The 18,134-nt window shown below is 39.8% G+C and overlaps 1 protein-coding gene across 4 annotated transcripts in view; it reads right to left on the bottom strand.

The window, feature by feature from the left end:
- Positions 1 to 18,134, bottom strand: part of PRKDC (protein kinase, DNA-activated, catalytic subunit) — a 180,925-nt gene that overhangs the window by 88,365 nt on the left and 74,426 nt on the right. For all 4 annotated transcript variants that reach the window (XM_024251029.3, XM_024251026.3, XM_024251027.3 and 1 more), the window contains exons 39-43: positions 16,858 to 17,025; positions 15,402 to 15,529; positions 2,209 to 2,416; positions 1,047 to 1,225; positions 28 to 196 (exon numbers count right to left, since the gene is read on the bottom strand). In XM_024251029.3, coding sequence (XP_024106797.2) covers positions 28 to 196; positions 1,047 to 1,225; positions 2,209 to 2,416; positions 15,402 to 15,529; positions 16,858 to 17,025 — 852 coding nt within the window. The remainder of the gene's footprint in view (positions 1 to 27; positions 197 to 1,046; positions 1,226 to 2,208; positions 2,417 to 15,401; positions 15,530 to 16,857; positions 17,026 to 18,134) is intronic.

The raw sequence follows: 18,134 nt of genomic DNA on the forward strand, positions 1-18,134 counted from the left end.
ATAGTGCACATCTTAGGAGAGGCCTACCTTTTCTGGTTTTTCACTAAACAGAAAACCTTGGTAAAATTTTAACTCATTGAAGACACAGCAGATGACAGATATGGCACAGTTGTATGCTGCACAATGGTAAAGTCTTCTCCTCTCCAGCAGCTGATTCTCTCCTGCCATGTTCTCTGTAAATGCATCGTAGCACAATCTGCAGAGAGATCCATGTAACAAATCAATTCGCACAACATGGCAATCACTGCTCAAGCCCAACAATGCCAGACAACAGGACCTAATGTCATTCAGCCTTTCTCGAGGGTCAGGCTTGTGCCAGGCAGAGTATTGGGCACTGGGAATATGAAAAGGAGCATGTCACCCATCTCACAGCAAGGGCAGCATACATACATGGATCTTGCAACACAGTGGTCAGTGATGCAACAGCATCAAGTGCAGTAAGTAAAGAGAGGGAAGCAAGGAGGACAGACAACAGCCTAGTCATGACTGAACAGTGATATCATTCACTGATGAGGTAAGATAGCACCAAGTAAGAGGAGGGTAATAATGAATTTGTTTGGCGATGCATAATGAGACACGGCAAAAGTCTGTGTTCAATATTTACTAGGAGGTGAACTCCATTAAAAGACAAGTTTTAGAGAAAATACATTTGATTACTTTTGTATTGTTTAGAATGCCTGTTAAAAAATATTTACTATGCCTTTAATTTCAAATCTCAGAAAAAATAAAATACTCTAAATCTTTTGTTACTGAAAATCACAGCACTAAAAATATATCAAGCTATTCAAGGGGAAAAACAGCAGGAAAAGAACAGTAAAAAGAAAAAGTTTTATTATTTGTAAAATATTAGTACAAGATAAAACAACTGTTATCCAATACACCCTAAATTAATGCCCTAATTAAAGTTCACCTAAGTGGTTTATAAGAAAACTATAAAAGCTCAGTATCTAAATAAAATATTTATTCACACTATATACATACATAAAAATATATGTACCCAAAGCATTGATAAATAAAATAGAATCCAAAATTAAGTAAAATCTTACCTAATCAATGTCTTTGTAAGTTCATTTCCTTCTGTAATACACGAGCCATGGAAAACTTGATTAATTTTTGATTCCTTAGCGTGAACATCATCTTTGGGAAGACGAGAATACATCACATCTAGAATCTTATAGTAGCCCATCTTCTTGGTGATTTGAGTATCAAAGGTAGATTCATTTAGCTTCAAAAAGGTAACAAATAATTATCTTTGGTCTTATTAAACATGAAATATATCTTATAGAATATATCAAATTTAATATTTAATATCCTTTAGACAGACAGAATTTTAACAGTCAAAAATGCTAAATCACTTCAATAAGAAAGCATGCAATTGTCCAGGTCTAGAACACGAATATAAGCATTGATATGTTACACTGGTGAAGCAGGAAATAATGCGTGACATCCAAATAGTGAGCCAAGGGTAGAAAATGTTTGCACAAAATCTTAATGAAGACATGGGAACAAGTGAAAATCCAAAATTCTCAGCTATTTTGAAGTTTGCATTAACAATGCGGCATCTGGGTATTCACAGTATTTCCCAACAGGATTCCGAGGGAGGCTGAGTGATACATCCTGCCCTCGCCCCACAAAAAGTATCCAAAAGATGCCCTCATCCCTGAATCCTACCTCCTCATGTGGCAAAAAAGGACTTTGTAGACAAAATTTAGTTAAGGGCCCTGTGATGAGGAGACTATTTTGGATTGTACAGGTGGGTAGGCCATAAATGTAATCACAGGCAACCTTGTAAGAAGGATGTGTAGGGAGATTAGATAGACAGGAAATGGAAATGTGACCAGGGAGGAAGAGACCAGGGTGAAACCAGCACAAGCCAAGCAATGCTGGCAGCCCCCAGGACCTGGAAGAGGCCGGGAACAGCTCTTCCCTGAGTTCCCAGAGTGAGCGTGGCCCTGACAACACTATGATGTCAGCCGAGTGAAACTGATTCTGGCCTTTTGGCCTCCAGAAGTGTAAGAGAATATCCAAATTTGCGTAAGTTGTTACAGAAGCCACAGGAAATAAAGGCAGATCCCATGTAGCCACAGACTGTTATGTGGCACACTCCTTGAAAAGCAGAGGCCATGTGACTGAGCACACAAGCAGTATCTAAGCACACCAGTCAAGCAGGCTGCTCACTTCTTATTACTGATTTAAGGCGTATGATACCTTTGTAAACCTGGACTTCAACACATCAATGGCATCCACCACAATTGTGCTGAAGAATTCTCTCAAAGCATCCAGGCTACAGTGCCACAGCAGAGTGAGGAGGGAGCGGTCCACAAAGGATTGGCGTGTGAAACTTAGGCGGGGGTCATCCTTCCTGAACATTTCATACACACTTTCCAGAAGGCCTACTTGTGTGACACATGAACCCCTAAGAAAACAAGATAAAATTATATGAACATCCCTGCTTTGAAGAGGAACTTTATGAGTGCCTACTACATAACAGGCAAAGTAAACACCAGTGACTACAAATTACAAAAATAACTTTAAGGACTATATATATGCAAAATCCACAAAATACAAAAAGCATTTGCACATGAACCATACTACTTTTATCCATACCCCAAAATCTTCAAATCAAACATGGGCATTAAAAAGAAGAATGTTTCATTTACTTTCAAATCTGGTCTTGCTTAAAGAACATCTGAAAGGCTCTGGAAGAATCTCAAGCCTAAAAATAGACACATTTCTAGGATATAAAACTCAGAAGTTGGCTGGGCGTGCTGGCTCACGCCTGTAATCCCAGCACTTTGGGAGGCCGAGGCTGGCAGATCATGAGGTCAGGAGATCGAGACCACCCTGGCCAATATGGTGAAACCCTGTCTCTACTAAGAATACAAAAATTAGCTGGGCGTGGTGGTGTGCACCTCTAGTCCCAGCTACTCTGGAGGCTGAGGCAGGAGAATCGCTTGAACATGGGAGGCGGAGGGTGCAGTGAGCCGAGATCGCACCACTGCACTCCAGCCTGGCAACAGAGCAAGACTCCGTCTCAAAAAAAAAAATTCAGAAGTTATGATTTTAAAATTCTAGTTTCTCCCTACCAGTGAACCACCATTGCTATTTCCCAAACAGAAATACACCTTCTGGTCCTTTATTTTCTCACCTGAAAATAATATATTTGAATAATCATCTATAAAGTTTTGTCTATAATCTATAAATTAAGAATGCAGAGTTAGTATCTTCATCTGTAAAAATAAGAGGGTTAAGACTAAATGGCCATTAAAATTCTGATGCCACGAAGTTAGATAACCAGGTCAAAAATACTAGGTTCAGAAGGTAACTCAGTCATAAAAAGACTATAGGACACTACTAGATGCCATACAGGATTTGCAAAGTTTATCTGGGTACTATAATGGACTGAATTGTTTAAGACTCCCCAAATTCCTATGTTGAAACCCTGATCCCAGTGTGATTGTATTAGGAGGTAAGGCTGTTGGGAGGTGATCAGTGCCCTTATATAAGAGGTTCCAGAGGCCGGGCGCAGTGGCTCACACCTGTAATCCCAGCACTTCAGGAGGCCCAGGCGGGTGGATCACCTGAGGTCAGAAGTTGGAGCGCGTGGATCACCTGAGGTCAGGAGTTTGAGACCAGCCTGGCCAACATGGCGAAACCCCGTCTCTACTAAAAAATACAAAAATTAGCCAGGCATGGTGGCAAATGCCTGTAAACCCAGCTACTCAGGAGGCTGAGGCAGGAGAATTGCTTGAACCCGGGAGGCAGAGGTTGCAGTGAGCTGAGATTGCACCATTGTACTCCTGCCTGGGCAACAACAGAGAAACTCCATCTCAAAAAAAAAAAAAAAAAAAAAAAAGAGGCCCCAGAGAGTTCTTTGCCCCTTCTACCATGGATGACTCAGAGAGAAGGTGCTGCCTATAAAGCAGGCAAGCGGGCTGTTGTTAGACACTCCATCAACTGGCAGCACGTTCTTGGACTTCCCAGCCTCCAGAACCATGAGAAATATATTTCTGTTGTTTTATAGGCCACCCACTCTGTGCTATTCTGCTACAGCAGCCTGAAAGGAATAACACAGGCACCATCCTAGGCTCATTTTCTCTTGAGGAGCTTTCCACTAGCAAGCACAGTAGAGATGCACATAAAACATCTGACTCTTACATAAAAAGCTAAGATAGTAAGGAGAAGCAAAATAAAAACAGCAAAGACCTAATGTTAAAAATGGGCCCACAGATGATTTACTGAAAAATACAAATTAAATATATAAAAATATGCCTGACTTCACTCATAATAAAAGAAAAATTAAGGTAACAAAGGGAAACCCTTTCTCACCTATAAATTGGAAAAACTCTGAATGTTTCACAATGTTGGCCAGACAGTGGTGAAACAGATACACTAGTACATTACAAATAAGGGAGGAATGCAAATAATACAGCCCCAAAAGAAGCAATACAGAGATACCTGGCAAAATTACAAATGTACTTACCTTTTCATCCGCATTTAGGAATCTACTCCAAAGATACATGGGCAAATACAAGATGATATAAACACAAGGCTATTCACAACAGCATTATTATTATTTTTAAAAAATATTTTTTGTAATGATGGGGTTCTGCTATGTTGCTCAGGCTGGTCTCAAACTCCTGGGCTCAAGTGATCCTCCTGCCTCAGCCTCCCAAAGCACTGGGATTACAGGTGTAAGCCACTGCATCTGGCTTCCCTGTGGCATTATGTTTAACAGCAAAAGATTAAACCCAGAAGTCCACTGGCATAGGGCTACTTTAAAATACTATGATACTTCTTTACAATGAAGAATTAAACACAAATTTTTTAAGACAAAGAATGAGGAAGATTTCTATACGCTGATAGGGCGAGATCTGTACAAGACACAAGTGGAAGAGATAGGAAGGTGATAGGGTAAAAGAGTAACAAGAAAAGGGCCTGAGGTGGAAGGAAGATCCTCTGAATTGCAGCTCATTATATAGCTTTGATTTTAGTCATGTAAATATCATACATGTTCAAAATGAAAATTGAGTCAAAAGAAAAAACAAAATTTCTAAAATTTGAAAATTAATTAAATAAGCACTACTAATTGGTGTAATAACCACACATCAAGAAAAAACTACATCAAATGATTTTGGAACACAAAATTTGACTGTATATCCTTAGATGGCATGTACTAAGAAAATTATAGCTAAAGTGAAAATTTTAAACTTCATCTAGCTGTCATTATTCTATGTAATAATACCGGTATTGTTATTTTTGAAAGTATTTTGTGCATATTGTAAAGCCATTGAGTAATTATAGACTATCACTGGAAACAACATTAGAAAGGAAAAGAGAACAAGATGCACAGTGTAAAGGAATAAGAAAAGAAGTTACATTAAAATCCTGCAAAACAGAAAAAAGAATAAGAAAAAAATTTTAATAGTAAAAAATTTTGTTGCCTTTTATTTATTTTTGTTTATTTTTTCAGGCTCTCTGGCCTTGTTCCCAATCTCAGGAGGAAGCATGCAGTCCTTCACTATTACATAGTTTGTTGGCTATTGGTTTTTCATAGACAGTCTTTGTCAGTTTTATCGCAAATGGATGTTGTAGTTTGTCAAAAGTCTTCCTGCATCTACTGAAATTATAATGAGTTTTTGTCCTTTATTCTATTATACGGTATCTAAGACTAACTGATTCCCAGAGAGAAAAGCAGCCTTGCATTCTTACAATAAACACCAACAAGTTATGGCGTATAATGTTTTGTGGGTGTTGCTGAATAGGTTAATGTATCTTTAAAAATTTTTGTGTTTATATTCATGAAGGATACTTACTGGTCTATAGTTTTCTTGCACTGTCTTTCTCTTATGTTGGTCTTATTACCGGCCTCACAAAAGGAGTTGGGAAGTATTCCTTCCTCCTCTATATGCTGAAGGGTTTACGAACTACTGGTACAATTTCTTTTTTAAATATTTTAATTCCGGGTACAGTGGCTCACACTTGTAATCCCAGCAATTTGGAGGCTGAGAAAGAAGGATCATCTGAGCTCAGGAGTTCAAGACCAGCCCAGGCTATTTAGGAAGAACCTCTCTACGTTTAAAAAAAAAAAAAAAAGAAAGAAAGAAAGAAAGAAAAAAAAAGCTGGGCGTGATAGCATGCCTGTAGTTCCAGCTACTAGGCAGGCTGAAGGAAGACCACTTGAGCCCAGAAGTCAAGGCTGCAGTGAGCCATGATCATGCCATTGCCCTCCAGTATGGGCAACAGAGCAAGACCCTATCTCAAAAATAATAAATGAATGAATGAATGATAAAATTCAATGGAAGGAGTGGACCAAGAAGGCTAAATAGAAGCCTCCAGTGATTGTCTCCCCCACAGAACGCCAAAATGAACAACTATCTGTATAAAAAAGCACTTTCATAAGAACCAAAAATCAGGTGAGTGATCATAGTACCTGGTTTTAACTTCGTATTAAGGAAAGAGGCACTGAAGAAACTAAGAAAGATAGTCTTCAATCAGCTACACTACTCCTTCCTCATCCCCCAGCAGCAGTCACACGCAGGACACAGAAGCTGTGCACTTGGGGGAGGAAAAGCACAGTGACGGGGCACTTTGCATTGGAACTCAGTGATGTCCTGTCACAGCAGAAACCAACCCAGGGCAGAATTTAGCCAGCACTCACTGGGAGAACATTTAGACCAGCCCTAATCAGAGGCAAACTGTCCATCCTAGTGGTCAGAAACTACATTCTGGCAAGCCCTGCCACCATGGGCTAAAGTGCCCTGGGGTCCCAAATAAACTTGAAAGGCAACTAAGATGACAACAACTGAAATTCTTGGGCAAGTCCTCGTGCTGGGCTGGGCTCAGAACAAGTGGACTTGGGGGGCACATGACCTGAGATACCAGCTGTGGCCACTATGGGAGTGCTTGGCCATGCCTCCCCAAACCCAAGTAGTACAGCTTGCAGTAATAAAAGTGATTCCTTTCTTCTGCTTGAGGAGAGGAGGGGGACAGTAAAGAGGACTTTGTCTTGCAACTGGGATACCAGCTCAGCCACAGTAGAACAGGGCACCAGGGAGAATCCTGAGTCCCTCACTCCAGGTCCTGGCTCCCAGACGACATTTTTAGACACACTCTGGGCCAGAAGGGAACCCGCTGCCTTGAAGGGCTCAGTCTGATGGGATTCATCACCTACTGACTAAAGAGCCTTTGGGTGATGAATTATCAGTGCTAACCAGGTAGTACTTGCCGTAAGCCTTGGTTAAGACCCAGGGCCACGCTGGCTTCGAGTGTGACCCAGCACATTCCCAGCTGTGGTAGCCACAGGGAGAAACCCTTTCTGCTTGAGAGAAGGAGAAGGAAGAGTAAAGGAGACTTGCATTATGTTTCATGCCTTGCAACATGGGCACCAGCTTGGCCACAGAGGGGCAACGTCCCAAGCAGGCTTCTGAGGTCCCCAGTTCTAGGCCTTGGCTCTTAGGATTTCTGGACCTGCCCTGGGCCAGAGGGGAGCCCACTACCCTGAAGGGAGAAACTCAGGACTGGCAGCATTCACCACAAGCTGACTACAGAGCCCTTGAGCCTTGAGTGAAAATCAGCAGTAGCCAGGCAGTCCTCACTGCAGGCCTGGGGCAATGGTGACCACAGGCAGAGACTTCTTTATTTTAGGAAAGGAGAGGGAAGAATGAAAAGGACTTTGTTTTGCAGCTTGGGTGCCAGCTCAACTGCAGTGGAATAGAGCACCAGGTAAATTCCTACAGTTCCCAACTCTAGGCCTGGCTCATAGATGGCATCTCTTGACTCACCTGGAGCCAGGGAGAAATCATTGTCTTGAAAGAAAGGACACAAGACTGGCTAGATTTGCCTCCTGCTGATTGTACAGCCACTGGGCCTTGAATGAACACAGGCAGTAGCCAGGCAGTGGTCACTGAAGGCCTTCAGTGAGACCCAGTGCTGTGCTGTGCTGTGCTTCAGGTCTGACCCCATGCAGTCCCAATGGTGGTGGCTAAAGAGGTGCTCATATTACCGTTCCCCCAGCTACAGGTAACTCAGCACAGACAGAGAGACTCCATTTGTTTGAGAAAAGTAAGTAAAGGAAACAGGAGTCTCTGTCTGGTAATCCAGGGAATTTTCCAAGATTGTACCAAGACCACCAAGGAGGTACCTCTATAAGTCTGTAAGAACCACAGTGTTACTGGGTTTGGGGTGCCTCCTACAGCAGATTAGGACTTAGGGTGGCCCCTAAAGCAGATATGGCTTCAGTGACCAAAGACTTAGATCATACCCCCAAGTACTTACAAATACCTGGAAAGTCTTCCCAAGAAGGATGTATATAAACAAGCCCAGAAGACTACAATAAATACCTAAAATCTTTAATGCCCTGATATCAATGAACATCCACAACCATCAAAACCAGCCAAGAAAACATGACTTCACCAAATGAACTAAATAAGGCACCAACACCAATCCAAAAGAGACAGAGATATGTGACCTTTCAGACAGAGAATTCAAAATAGCTGTTTTGAGGAAGGCCAACAAAATTCAAGATAATACAGACAAGGAATCCAGAATCTTATCAGATAAATTAAACAAAGAGATTGAAAAAATTAAAAAGAATCAAGCAGAAATTATGAATCTGAAAAATGCAGATGACATACTGAAGAATGCACTGGAGTCTCTTAAAAGCAGGACTGATCAAGGCAGAAGAAAGAATTAGTGAACATGAAGGCAGGCTATTTGAAAATACACAGAGGGGACAAAAGAAAACAGAACAAAAAACAATGAAGCATACCTACAAGATCTAGAAAAGAGCCTCAAAAGGGCAAATCAAAGACTTACTGGTCTTAAAGAAAAGGTAGTGAGAGACAGGGGTAGAAAGGTTTGCCAAAGGGATAATAACAGAGAACTTTCCAAACCTATTGAGAAAGATAGCAATATTCAAGCATAAGAAGGTTATAGAGCACCAAGCAGATTTAACCCAAATAAAACTACCTCAAGGCATTTAACAAGCAATCACCCAGAAATCAAGAATAAAGAAAGGATCCCAAGAGAAGCAAGGGGAAAGAAACGAGTAACATACAAAGGAGTGCCAATACATCTGGCAGCAGACTTCTGGGTGGAAACTTTACAGGCGAAGACAGAGTGGTATGACATATTGAAGATGTTGAAGGAAAAAAAACCATTTTTTCCTAGAACAGTATATCCAATAAAAATACCCTTCAAGCATGAAGGCTTTCCCAGAAAACATAAGCTAAAGGATTTTATCAATACCACAAGATAAATGCTACAAGAAATGATAAAAGGAGTTTTTTTTTTTTTTGGTTTTTTTGTTTTTTTGAGACGGAGTTTCGCTCTTCTTGCCCAGGCTGCAGTGCAGTGGCACGATCTCAGCTCACTGCAACCTCTACCTCCAGGGTTCAAGCGATTCTCCTGCCTCAGCCTTCTGAGTAGCTGAGATTACAGGCACCCACCACCACGCCTGGCTTATTTTTAGTAAGAGACAGGGTTTCATCATGTTGACCAGGTTGGTCTCAAACTCCTGACCTCAGGAGATCCACCAGCCTCGGCCTCCCAAAGTGCTGGGATTACAGGTGTGAGCCACCACGCCTGGCCAGGAGTTCTTTAATATGAAAGAAAAGGACATTAATGAGCAATAAGAAATTACCTGAAGTATAAAACTCACTAATAAGTACAAAGAAAACCACAGAATATTGTAACACTGTAATTGTGGTATGTAAACTACTTATATTTTGAGTAGAAAGACTAAAAAGATAAATTTATCAAAAATAATAACTTTTCCAGACACAGACAGTGTAATAAGGTATAACTTGAAACAGCAAAACGTTTAAAAAGCGGAAGATGAGATTAAAGTGTATAAATTTTTATTAGTTTTTTCTCTTGCTCATGTGTTTGTTTATCCAATCAGTGTTCAGCTGTCAGCAGTTTAAAATAATGAGTTATAAGATCTCATTTGCAAGCCTCATGGTAACCTCAAATCAAAAATAACATACAACAAACACACAAAAATAAAAAGCAAGAAATTACAACACATGACCCGAGAAAATCACCTTCACTAAAAGAAAGACAGGAAGGGAAGCAAGGAGGAAAGACCACAAAATGACCAGAAAACAAATAACAAATGGTAGAAGTCCACACTTAAACAACAACATTGAATGTAAATGGACTAAACTGTCCAATAAAAATAAAGTGGCTAAATTGATTTAAAAAAGTAAAAAAAAAAAAAAAAAAAAAAAAAAAAATGATCTGTTGCCTTCAAGAAACACACTTCACCTATAAAGACCCACATAGATTGAAAATAAAGGGATGAAAAAAGATATTTCATGCCAATGGAAACCAAAACAGAGCAGGAGTAGCTGTACTTACATCAGACAAAATAGATTTCAAGACAAAAAGTATAAAAAGGGATTTTTGAAGTCATTATATAATGATTAAGGGGTCAATTCAGCAAGAGGATATAACAACTGTAAATATATATGCACCGGTCACTGCAGCACTCAGATATATAAATCAAATATTAGAGCTAAAGGGCGAGACAGACCACAGTGCAACAACAGCTGAAGACTTCAACACCCTGCCTTCAGGATTGGACAGATCTTCCAAACAGAAAATCAGTCAACAAAGAAACATCATACTCAATCAGCACTACAGACTAAATGAACCTTATAGATGTTTACAGAACATTTGACTCAATGGCTGCAGGAAACACATTACCCTCATAGGCACATGGATCATTCTCAAGGATAGAGCATATGTTAGGCCACAAAACAAGTCTTAATACATTCCAAAAAACTGAAATAATGTGGACAAAGGACATAAATTGTACAGCCAGTATGGAGAACAGCATGGAGGTTGCTGAAAAAACTAAAAATAGAACTTCCATATGATCCAGCAATCTCACTGTTAGGTATACACACAGCCTGGGTGACACAGCAAGACTCCATCTCAAAAAAAAAAGGCCAAGCGAGTTGGCTCAAGCCTGTAATCCCAGCACTTTGGGAGGCCAAAGCGGGTGGATCACCTGAGGTCTGGAGTTCAAGATAAGCCTGGCCAACATGGTGAAAACCCTTCTCTACTAAAAATACAAAAAAAATGAGCTGGACAAGGTGGCACTCATCTGTAACCCCAGCTACTCTGGAGGGAAGCTGAGACAGAAGAATTACTTGCACCCAGGAGACAGAGGTTGCAGTGAGCCGAGATCATGCCACTGCACTCCAGCCTGGGTGAAGAAAGAAAATCAGTATATCGAAGAGGTATTTGCACTCCCATGTTTACTGCAGCACTGTTCACAATAGCCAAAACTTGGAAGCAACGTATGTGTCCATCAACAGACAAATGGATAAAGAAAATATAAACAGTGGAGTACTACTCAGCCATCAAAAAGGAATGAGATACTGTCATTTGGAACAACGTGAATGGAACTGGAGATCAGTAGGTTATGTGAAATAAGGCACAGAAAGACAATCTTTGCACGTTCTCACTTACTTGTGGGATCTAAAAATCATTAAAATAATTGAACTCACGGAGATAGAGAATAGAAAGATGGTTACCAGAGGCTGGAAAGGGTAAGAGGGAGGGGGAAATGGGGATAGTTAATGGTACAAAAACATGGTTAGATAGAATAAATAAGATCTAGTATTTGATGGCAGAATAGGGTGATTACAATCAATGGTATTTTACATTTTTTCTTTTTTTTTGAGACGGAGTCTCGCTCAGTCACCTGCCTCCTGGGTTCACGCCATTCTCCTGCCTCAGCCTCCCGGGTAGCTGGGACTACAGGCGCCAACCACCACGCCCGGCTAATTTTTTTTTTTGTATTTTTAGTAGAGACGGGGTTTCACCTTGTTAGCCAGGATGGTCTCGATCTCCTGACCTTATGATCTGCCCGCCTCGGCCTCCCAAAGTGCTGGGATTACAGGCATGAGCCACCGCGCCCAGCCAATATTTTACATTTTTAAATAATTAAGAGTATAACTGGATTATTTCTAATGCAAAGAAGGGATAAATGAGGTGATGAATACTTCAGTCACCCTGACCTGATTATTACACATTATACACCTGTATCAAAATATCTCATGTACCCCATAAATACATGCACCTATGTACCAACAAAAAAAAATATATATTATATATATGGGCCAAGCACTGTGGCTCATGCCTGTAATCCTAACACTTTGGGAGGCCGAGGTGGGAGGACTGACTGAGCTCAGGACTTTGAGACCAGCCTGGGCAACATGGCAAAACCCTGTGTCTACTAAAAATACAAAGAATTACCCGAGTGTGGTGGTGTGTGCCCATAGTCTCAGCTACTCAGCAGGCTGAGGCACAACAATCACTTGAACTCGGGAGGCAGAGACTGCTGTGAGCCACAGCACTACAGCCTGGGAGACAAAGTGAGACTCTTTTGACAAAATTCACTAGTGGCTATCTGGAGGCCAGGCACAGTGGCTCATGACTGTAATCCCAGCACTTTGGAAGGCCAAGGCAGGCAGATCACTTGAGCCCAGGAGTTCGAGACCAGCCTGGGCAATATGGCAAAACCCTGCGTGTATACAAAAAATACAAAACTAGCCGGGTGTGGTGGTACATGCCTGTAGTCCCAGCTACTCATGAGGCTGAAGTGGGAGGATTGCCTGAGCCCAGGTCAAGGCTGCAGTGAGCCTTGACCACTGCACTCCAGCCTGGATAACAGAGTGTGACCTTGCATCCAAAAAAACAAAACAAAAAAGCTATGTAGGTCTGGGATTTCCTTCACAGGAAGATTTTTAATTATTAATTCAATTTAATTACTTGTTGGGGGTGTATTCATACATTTTATTTCTTCTTGAGTCTGTTTTGGTAATTTATGACTTTCTATGAATTTGCCCATTTTGCTTAAGTTGCTGAATTTCCTGGCCTAATATTTTTCGTAATATTCGCTTATAATCTTCTTACAGTTTCTGAGAGGTCAGTGGTAACATCCACCTCTTTTCATTCTTAGTTTTGACAAACTGTGGTTCTTCCTTTATTTTTGGCTAGCCTAGCTAATGGTTTGTCAACTCCTTTAGCTTTGATTGTGAAAACAAATACTGATTTTTCTCCACCATTTTTCTGTTTCCTATTCCCTTCCTTTGTATTACCTTTGGTTTAGTTTTTTTTCTTTTTCTAGATTTTAAGGTAGAAAGTTCAGATTACTAATTTAAATCTTTCCTATTTTCAAACATAGGAATTAGAAGATATAAATTTCCCTCTGAGCACCTATTTAGTTGCATCACATCTGGATAAGCTTTATTCTTATTTTATTCAGATCAAAATGTTAACTGACTTCCTTTGTAATTTCTTATTTGACCCAAGGGCTATTTAGAAATATATTACTTATTAATTAGTTGATTATTTACAAACATTTTCAGATTCCGAAAATTTCCTTGTGTTGTTGAATTCTAATTTAACTTTGCTTTGGACAGAGAACATGCTTTGTATGATTTCAATCTTTTAAAATTTATCAAGACTTGTTTTTATAGTCTAGTATATAGTCTGTCCTAAAGAATGCTCCAGGTATGCTCAAAAAGAATGTGTTCTGCTGCTGTGCAGAATTCTGTTTTATAGTTGGTTAATTATGATATTTTTAAAAATATCAGTAGAAAGGAATGAACTATGTCATGGATGAACATCAAAAATATTATGCTGAACAAAGAAACCAGGAATAAGAGATCACATATTGTATGATTCCACTTATATAAAATGTCCAGAGAAGGCAGATTTACAAAGACAGAAAGTAGATTAGTGTTTGCGTGGAGCTAGGATCAGCAATGGCAGTCAACTGTAAATGGTCCTGTGGGGTCTTACTGGGGAATAAAAATGTTGTATGGTGCTGGTTGCATACTCAGTAAAGTTCCTAAAAATCATGGAACTATATACTTACAGTGGGTGAAGTTTATGATCTATAAAATACAACAAGACAAATTTACATGGATATTTACAAATTCAATATAGATAAATGCCAATTTTAAAAATTCATTGGAGTTTACTATGAGAAGTAGCCATGGCATCAAACCCTTACTTCAAAAATCAATAATCAGGGCCAGGCGGGATGGCTCACATCTGTAATCCCAGCACTTTGGGAGGCCGAGGCAAGCAGATCATTTGAGGTCAGGAGTTTGGCACCAGCCTGGCCAACATGGTGAGACCCCATCTCTACTAAAAACACAAAAATTAGCCAGTGTGTTGGCACGTGCCTGTAATCCCAGCTACTTGGGAGGCTGACGCAGGAGAATCATTTGAACCCAGAAGACAGAGGCTGCAGTGAGCCAAGATCATGCCACCGCACTCCAGCCTGGGTTACAGAGCCAGACTCTGTCTCAAAAAAAAAAAAAAAAAAAAAAATCAATAATCAAATATGTCCTATCTTTCCCACTGTATTTTTGCTAAAATACTAAATTGCATTTTTGGTAACTAAACAATCTGAGTGATGAGACCTTCATTACACTGTAATTCCAGGCACTAAATTTAGAAGGAATAAAAGAATCAGAAAAATGGCCATTTGCAACTCTTAATGAAATAAGTGATTCAGGGCAATCATCATAAATGGAGCTAAACCATGAGGAAAATACAATCATGCACATGGCTACTCAATCCTAGCATCACTAAAAGCAGGACCACCAGACATTATGCACCTCCTAATGCCATGAATAAGAAGTATAAAGTATCAACTATTAGTCTTGCCAAAATTTCAACCTGAATCTAACTGTGCTTTTAGACATAACTTTCCATTTACAGAAAACCCAAGGGCTAGAGGAAGAAGTTGAAAGCAAAAGAACCAGATAAATCCAGAATATAAGACATTATACTGGACAAGTGTCCAAGTATCTCCAAAAACAAAATAAACAATAAAGGAGGAGACTTTTAAATGCAGACTGGAGAGACGTAACAGTGAAATGGCATGTATGAACCTTGTTTGGATCAAATTTCAAATAAGCCAACACGGTCAGCATGTTTGAGACTACTGAGGAAATCTGACTATGGAATTACTGATAATTTTGTTCCGTTGATAATGGTACTATGGCTATTCAAGAAAACTGCTTTAAGAGACATATACAGAAGGATTTAAGAGGTGAAACGACATGGTGTCACAGATTTGCTTTAAATTACAATAGCAGCAGCAAAAAAGAAAAATGATAAAAGGCCAAGATGAAGCTTGGAAAATGCTGAACTTCGTTCAATCTGGGGCCTTATTTATACTCTTCCTCTAGCTTTATATATGTTTGAAAAATATAATAATAAAAGTTTTGTTTTAAAGACAAAAAACTAAAATAAATTTAGTAGCAAGAATGTAATTGCCACTCAGCTTTTTTTTGGAACAGAGAAGATAATTTCCCACAAAACTGAAATGCGTATGGTTCCTGAGATCCCAGGCCAGAATGACTTACCTTCTGGCAATCCTCTTAAAACTGGATTGAAATAATTCTTCCATGACATGCTGCTGTTCCCGACAAAGAACTTCTGTCATCAATTCCAACAACATAGGGCTCTGAGATAATTCCAATGCATCTAAAAACTAGAAAAAATTCATCAACATCATCAAAATTTTGTTGGGTTTTACTTTCGCTTCAATAGTTAAATTATATACTAAAAATATAAAAAGTTTCTTATATAATAAAAATATATAACATACAGAAAAATACACCAGAATTTCACAGACTTAACAAATACCAGTATTTCTGTCATTTTTACAGATATTGTGAGTGGCTGGTATATATCAATGTTCACTATATATACTTAGCCTAGATTCTTTTTAGGCTTTTTTTTTTTTTTTTTTTTTTTTTGAGACAGAGTCTCACTCTGTCGCCCAGTCTGGAGTGCAGTGGCACGATCTCAGCTCACTGCAAGCTCCGCCTCCCAGGTTTCACGCCATTATCCTGCCTCAGTAGCTGGGACTACAGGCACCCACCACCACGCCTGGCTAATTGTTTGTATTTTTAGTAGAGACAGGGTTTCACCGTGTTAACCAGGATGGTCTCGATCTCCTGAGCTGGTGATCTGCCCTCCTTGGCCTCCCAAAGTGCTGGGATTACAGGCGTGAGCCACTGTACCCGGCCCCTATTCTTTTTAGGTTTTGCAGATGTTACTCTTCTCTCCATCTCAGGTTCTGATAGTACATGGAGACGTGCCTTCAACAGGCCCCCCTCCTTCCCCATGCCAGGGACTCTTGCCCTTACTCTGATTCTGGTAATGTGCATCTTTTCCACACCGTCCTCGTTACAGAGGGGATATCCCAGGCTGCTCCCCCGATGTTCTCATCTTGACTCTCCCCTTCTCCATCTCAGTTTCTGTTCTACTTTCTAGGAGATACCCTTAATTTTATCTTCAGAACAGAACAAGTATGTTTTATTTAAATTTTGCTTCTGCATATTTAATTTCCAAGGATCATTATCCTATCTTGTGGACACAAGTTTCATCTCTGAAACTATTGTGCAGTTTCCACTGCACTCCAGCCTAGAAGACAGAGCAAGACTCTGTCTCAAAACAAAAGAAAAGAAAACAAAAAACACCAATGCATTTCATGTCTATGTCCAGATTTGAGTCCTATCCCTGGGATATCTCATGTATACACAAACGTTCCAAAATCCGAAACATTTCTGGTTCCAAGCATTTCAGATAAGGAATGCTCAACCTATTGTATTAGGGATAATCACGAAATGCTTCTCAAATAATCTCTACTCTGTACTATACAAGCTTTGTGTAGAAAGAACATTTTGAATAACCTATTGGGTGGTTTACAACTTCTCTGATTGTGGATATTTCACTCACCTCTTTTCATCAAGATATGTAATAAGAAAAAAAAAATCAGTGTTTTAATTTTACTTGATACTACTAGAAACTAACCTTTTTCATGCAGTCCACATAATTATTGAACCGCGGAGTTCCTGGGGGAAATTCCCTGGACTGCATGGGAAAGTGAGCAACAATGAGCTGCTCCAGAACACGTCTAAGTTCCTCCAGACTGCCTCCAGTGAGGCTGGTGAAGAATGGAAGAAGAGTGACAGCTTGGCCCTGTGGAGCAAGACAGACATCAGAAACTGCACGAATTATGGCTGATATATCCTACAGAATAAATAAAATTACTGTAAGACGTTGCAAATAAAGCACTATGTGGAATCAATGAATGACTTCAGCATAATTTCTAAATTATATTAAAAACCAACATGAATACAATTCTATACCTCAGTTTTTTTTTTGTTTTTTTTTTTTTTTTTTGAGACGGAGTCTCACTCTGTCACCCAGGCTGGAGAGCAGTGGCATGACCTAGGCTCACTGCAACCTCCACCTCCCGGGTTCAAGTGATTCTCCCTGCCTCAGCCTCCAGAGTAGCTGGGATTACAGGTGCCTGCCACCATGCCTGGCTAATTCTTTTCATATTTTTCATAGAAACGGGGTTTTGCCATGTTGGCCAGGCTGGTCTCAAACTCCTGGACCTCAGGAGATTCACCCACCTTGGCCTCCCAAAATGTTGGGATTACAGGCGTGAGCCACCGCACCCAGCCTATATACCTCAGCTTTGACTCTTACCCAGGCTAGTTGGTTGACGCCAGCTATGGACACATAAATAAATGGGACATGGTGCTGATTCGGTATGTGCTTCCTCTTCTACAAATAATGACCCTAGTAAAAATGTACTGTACAAGCTTTGTGTAGAAAGAACATTTTGAATAACCTAAGGAAGAGTTTACAACTACACATTGCAGAACTACAGAAGAACTTCATACTGAGCTTAACAAGAACTAGGAGTTGATTCCTGTTCTCCCTCGCATGGCAGAAAATTCCAAGACTGTCTATGGAGAAATGGGAAACTTGATTAACCACACAGCAGAAAATTCCAAAGAATTATCCCCTTTATCCAGTAAAAAGGTCCCCTGAATTAAGGCCACTTTTCAATAGGGTTTAAAATCTAATTGTTCTAGGACTTTAAAATTAGTAACCCTTAAAATGCCAGTATTAATTCTTGACCCTAAAAATCACCAAAAATTTTTATATTATTTTTAATAGAAAAATGACTGAGTAATAAAGTCATTATAGCACAAAAAGCCAATTTAAATCATATGTATTGCAAACACAAATGTTAATCATCCAAATATGATAATCTTATACTTTAAAAGAAATGT

The sequence above is a fragment of the Pongo abelii genome, chromosome 7, assembly GCF_028885655.2.
Source record: "Pongo abelii isolate AG06213 chromosome 7, NHGRI_mPonAbe1-v2.0_pri, whole genome shotgun sequence".
Lineage (NCBI taxonomy): Eukaryota > Metazoa > Chordata > Mammalia > Primates > Hominidae > Pongo > Pongo abelii.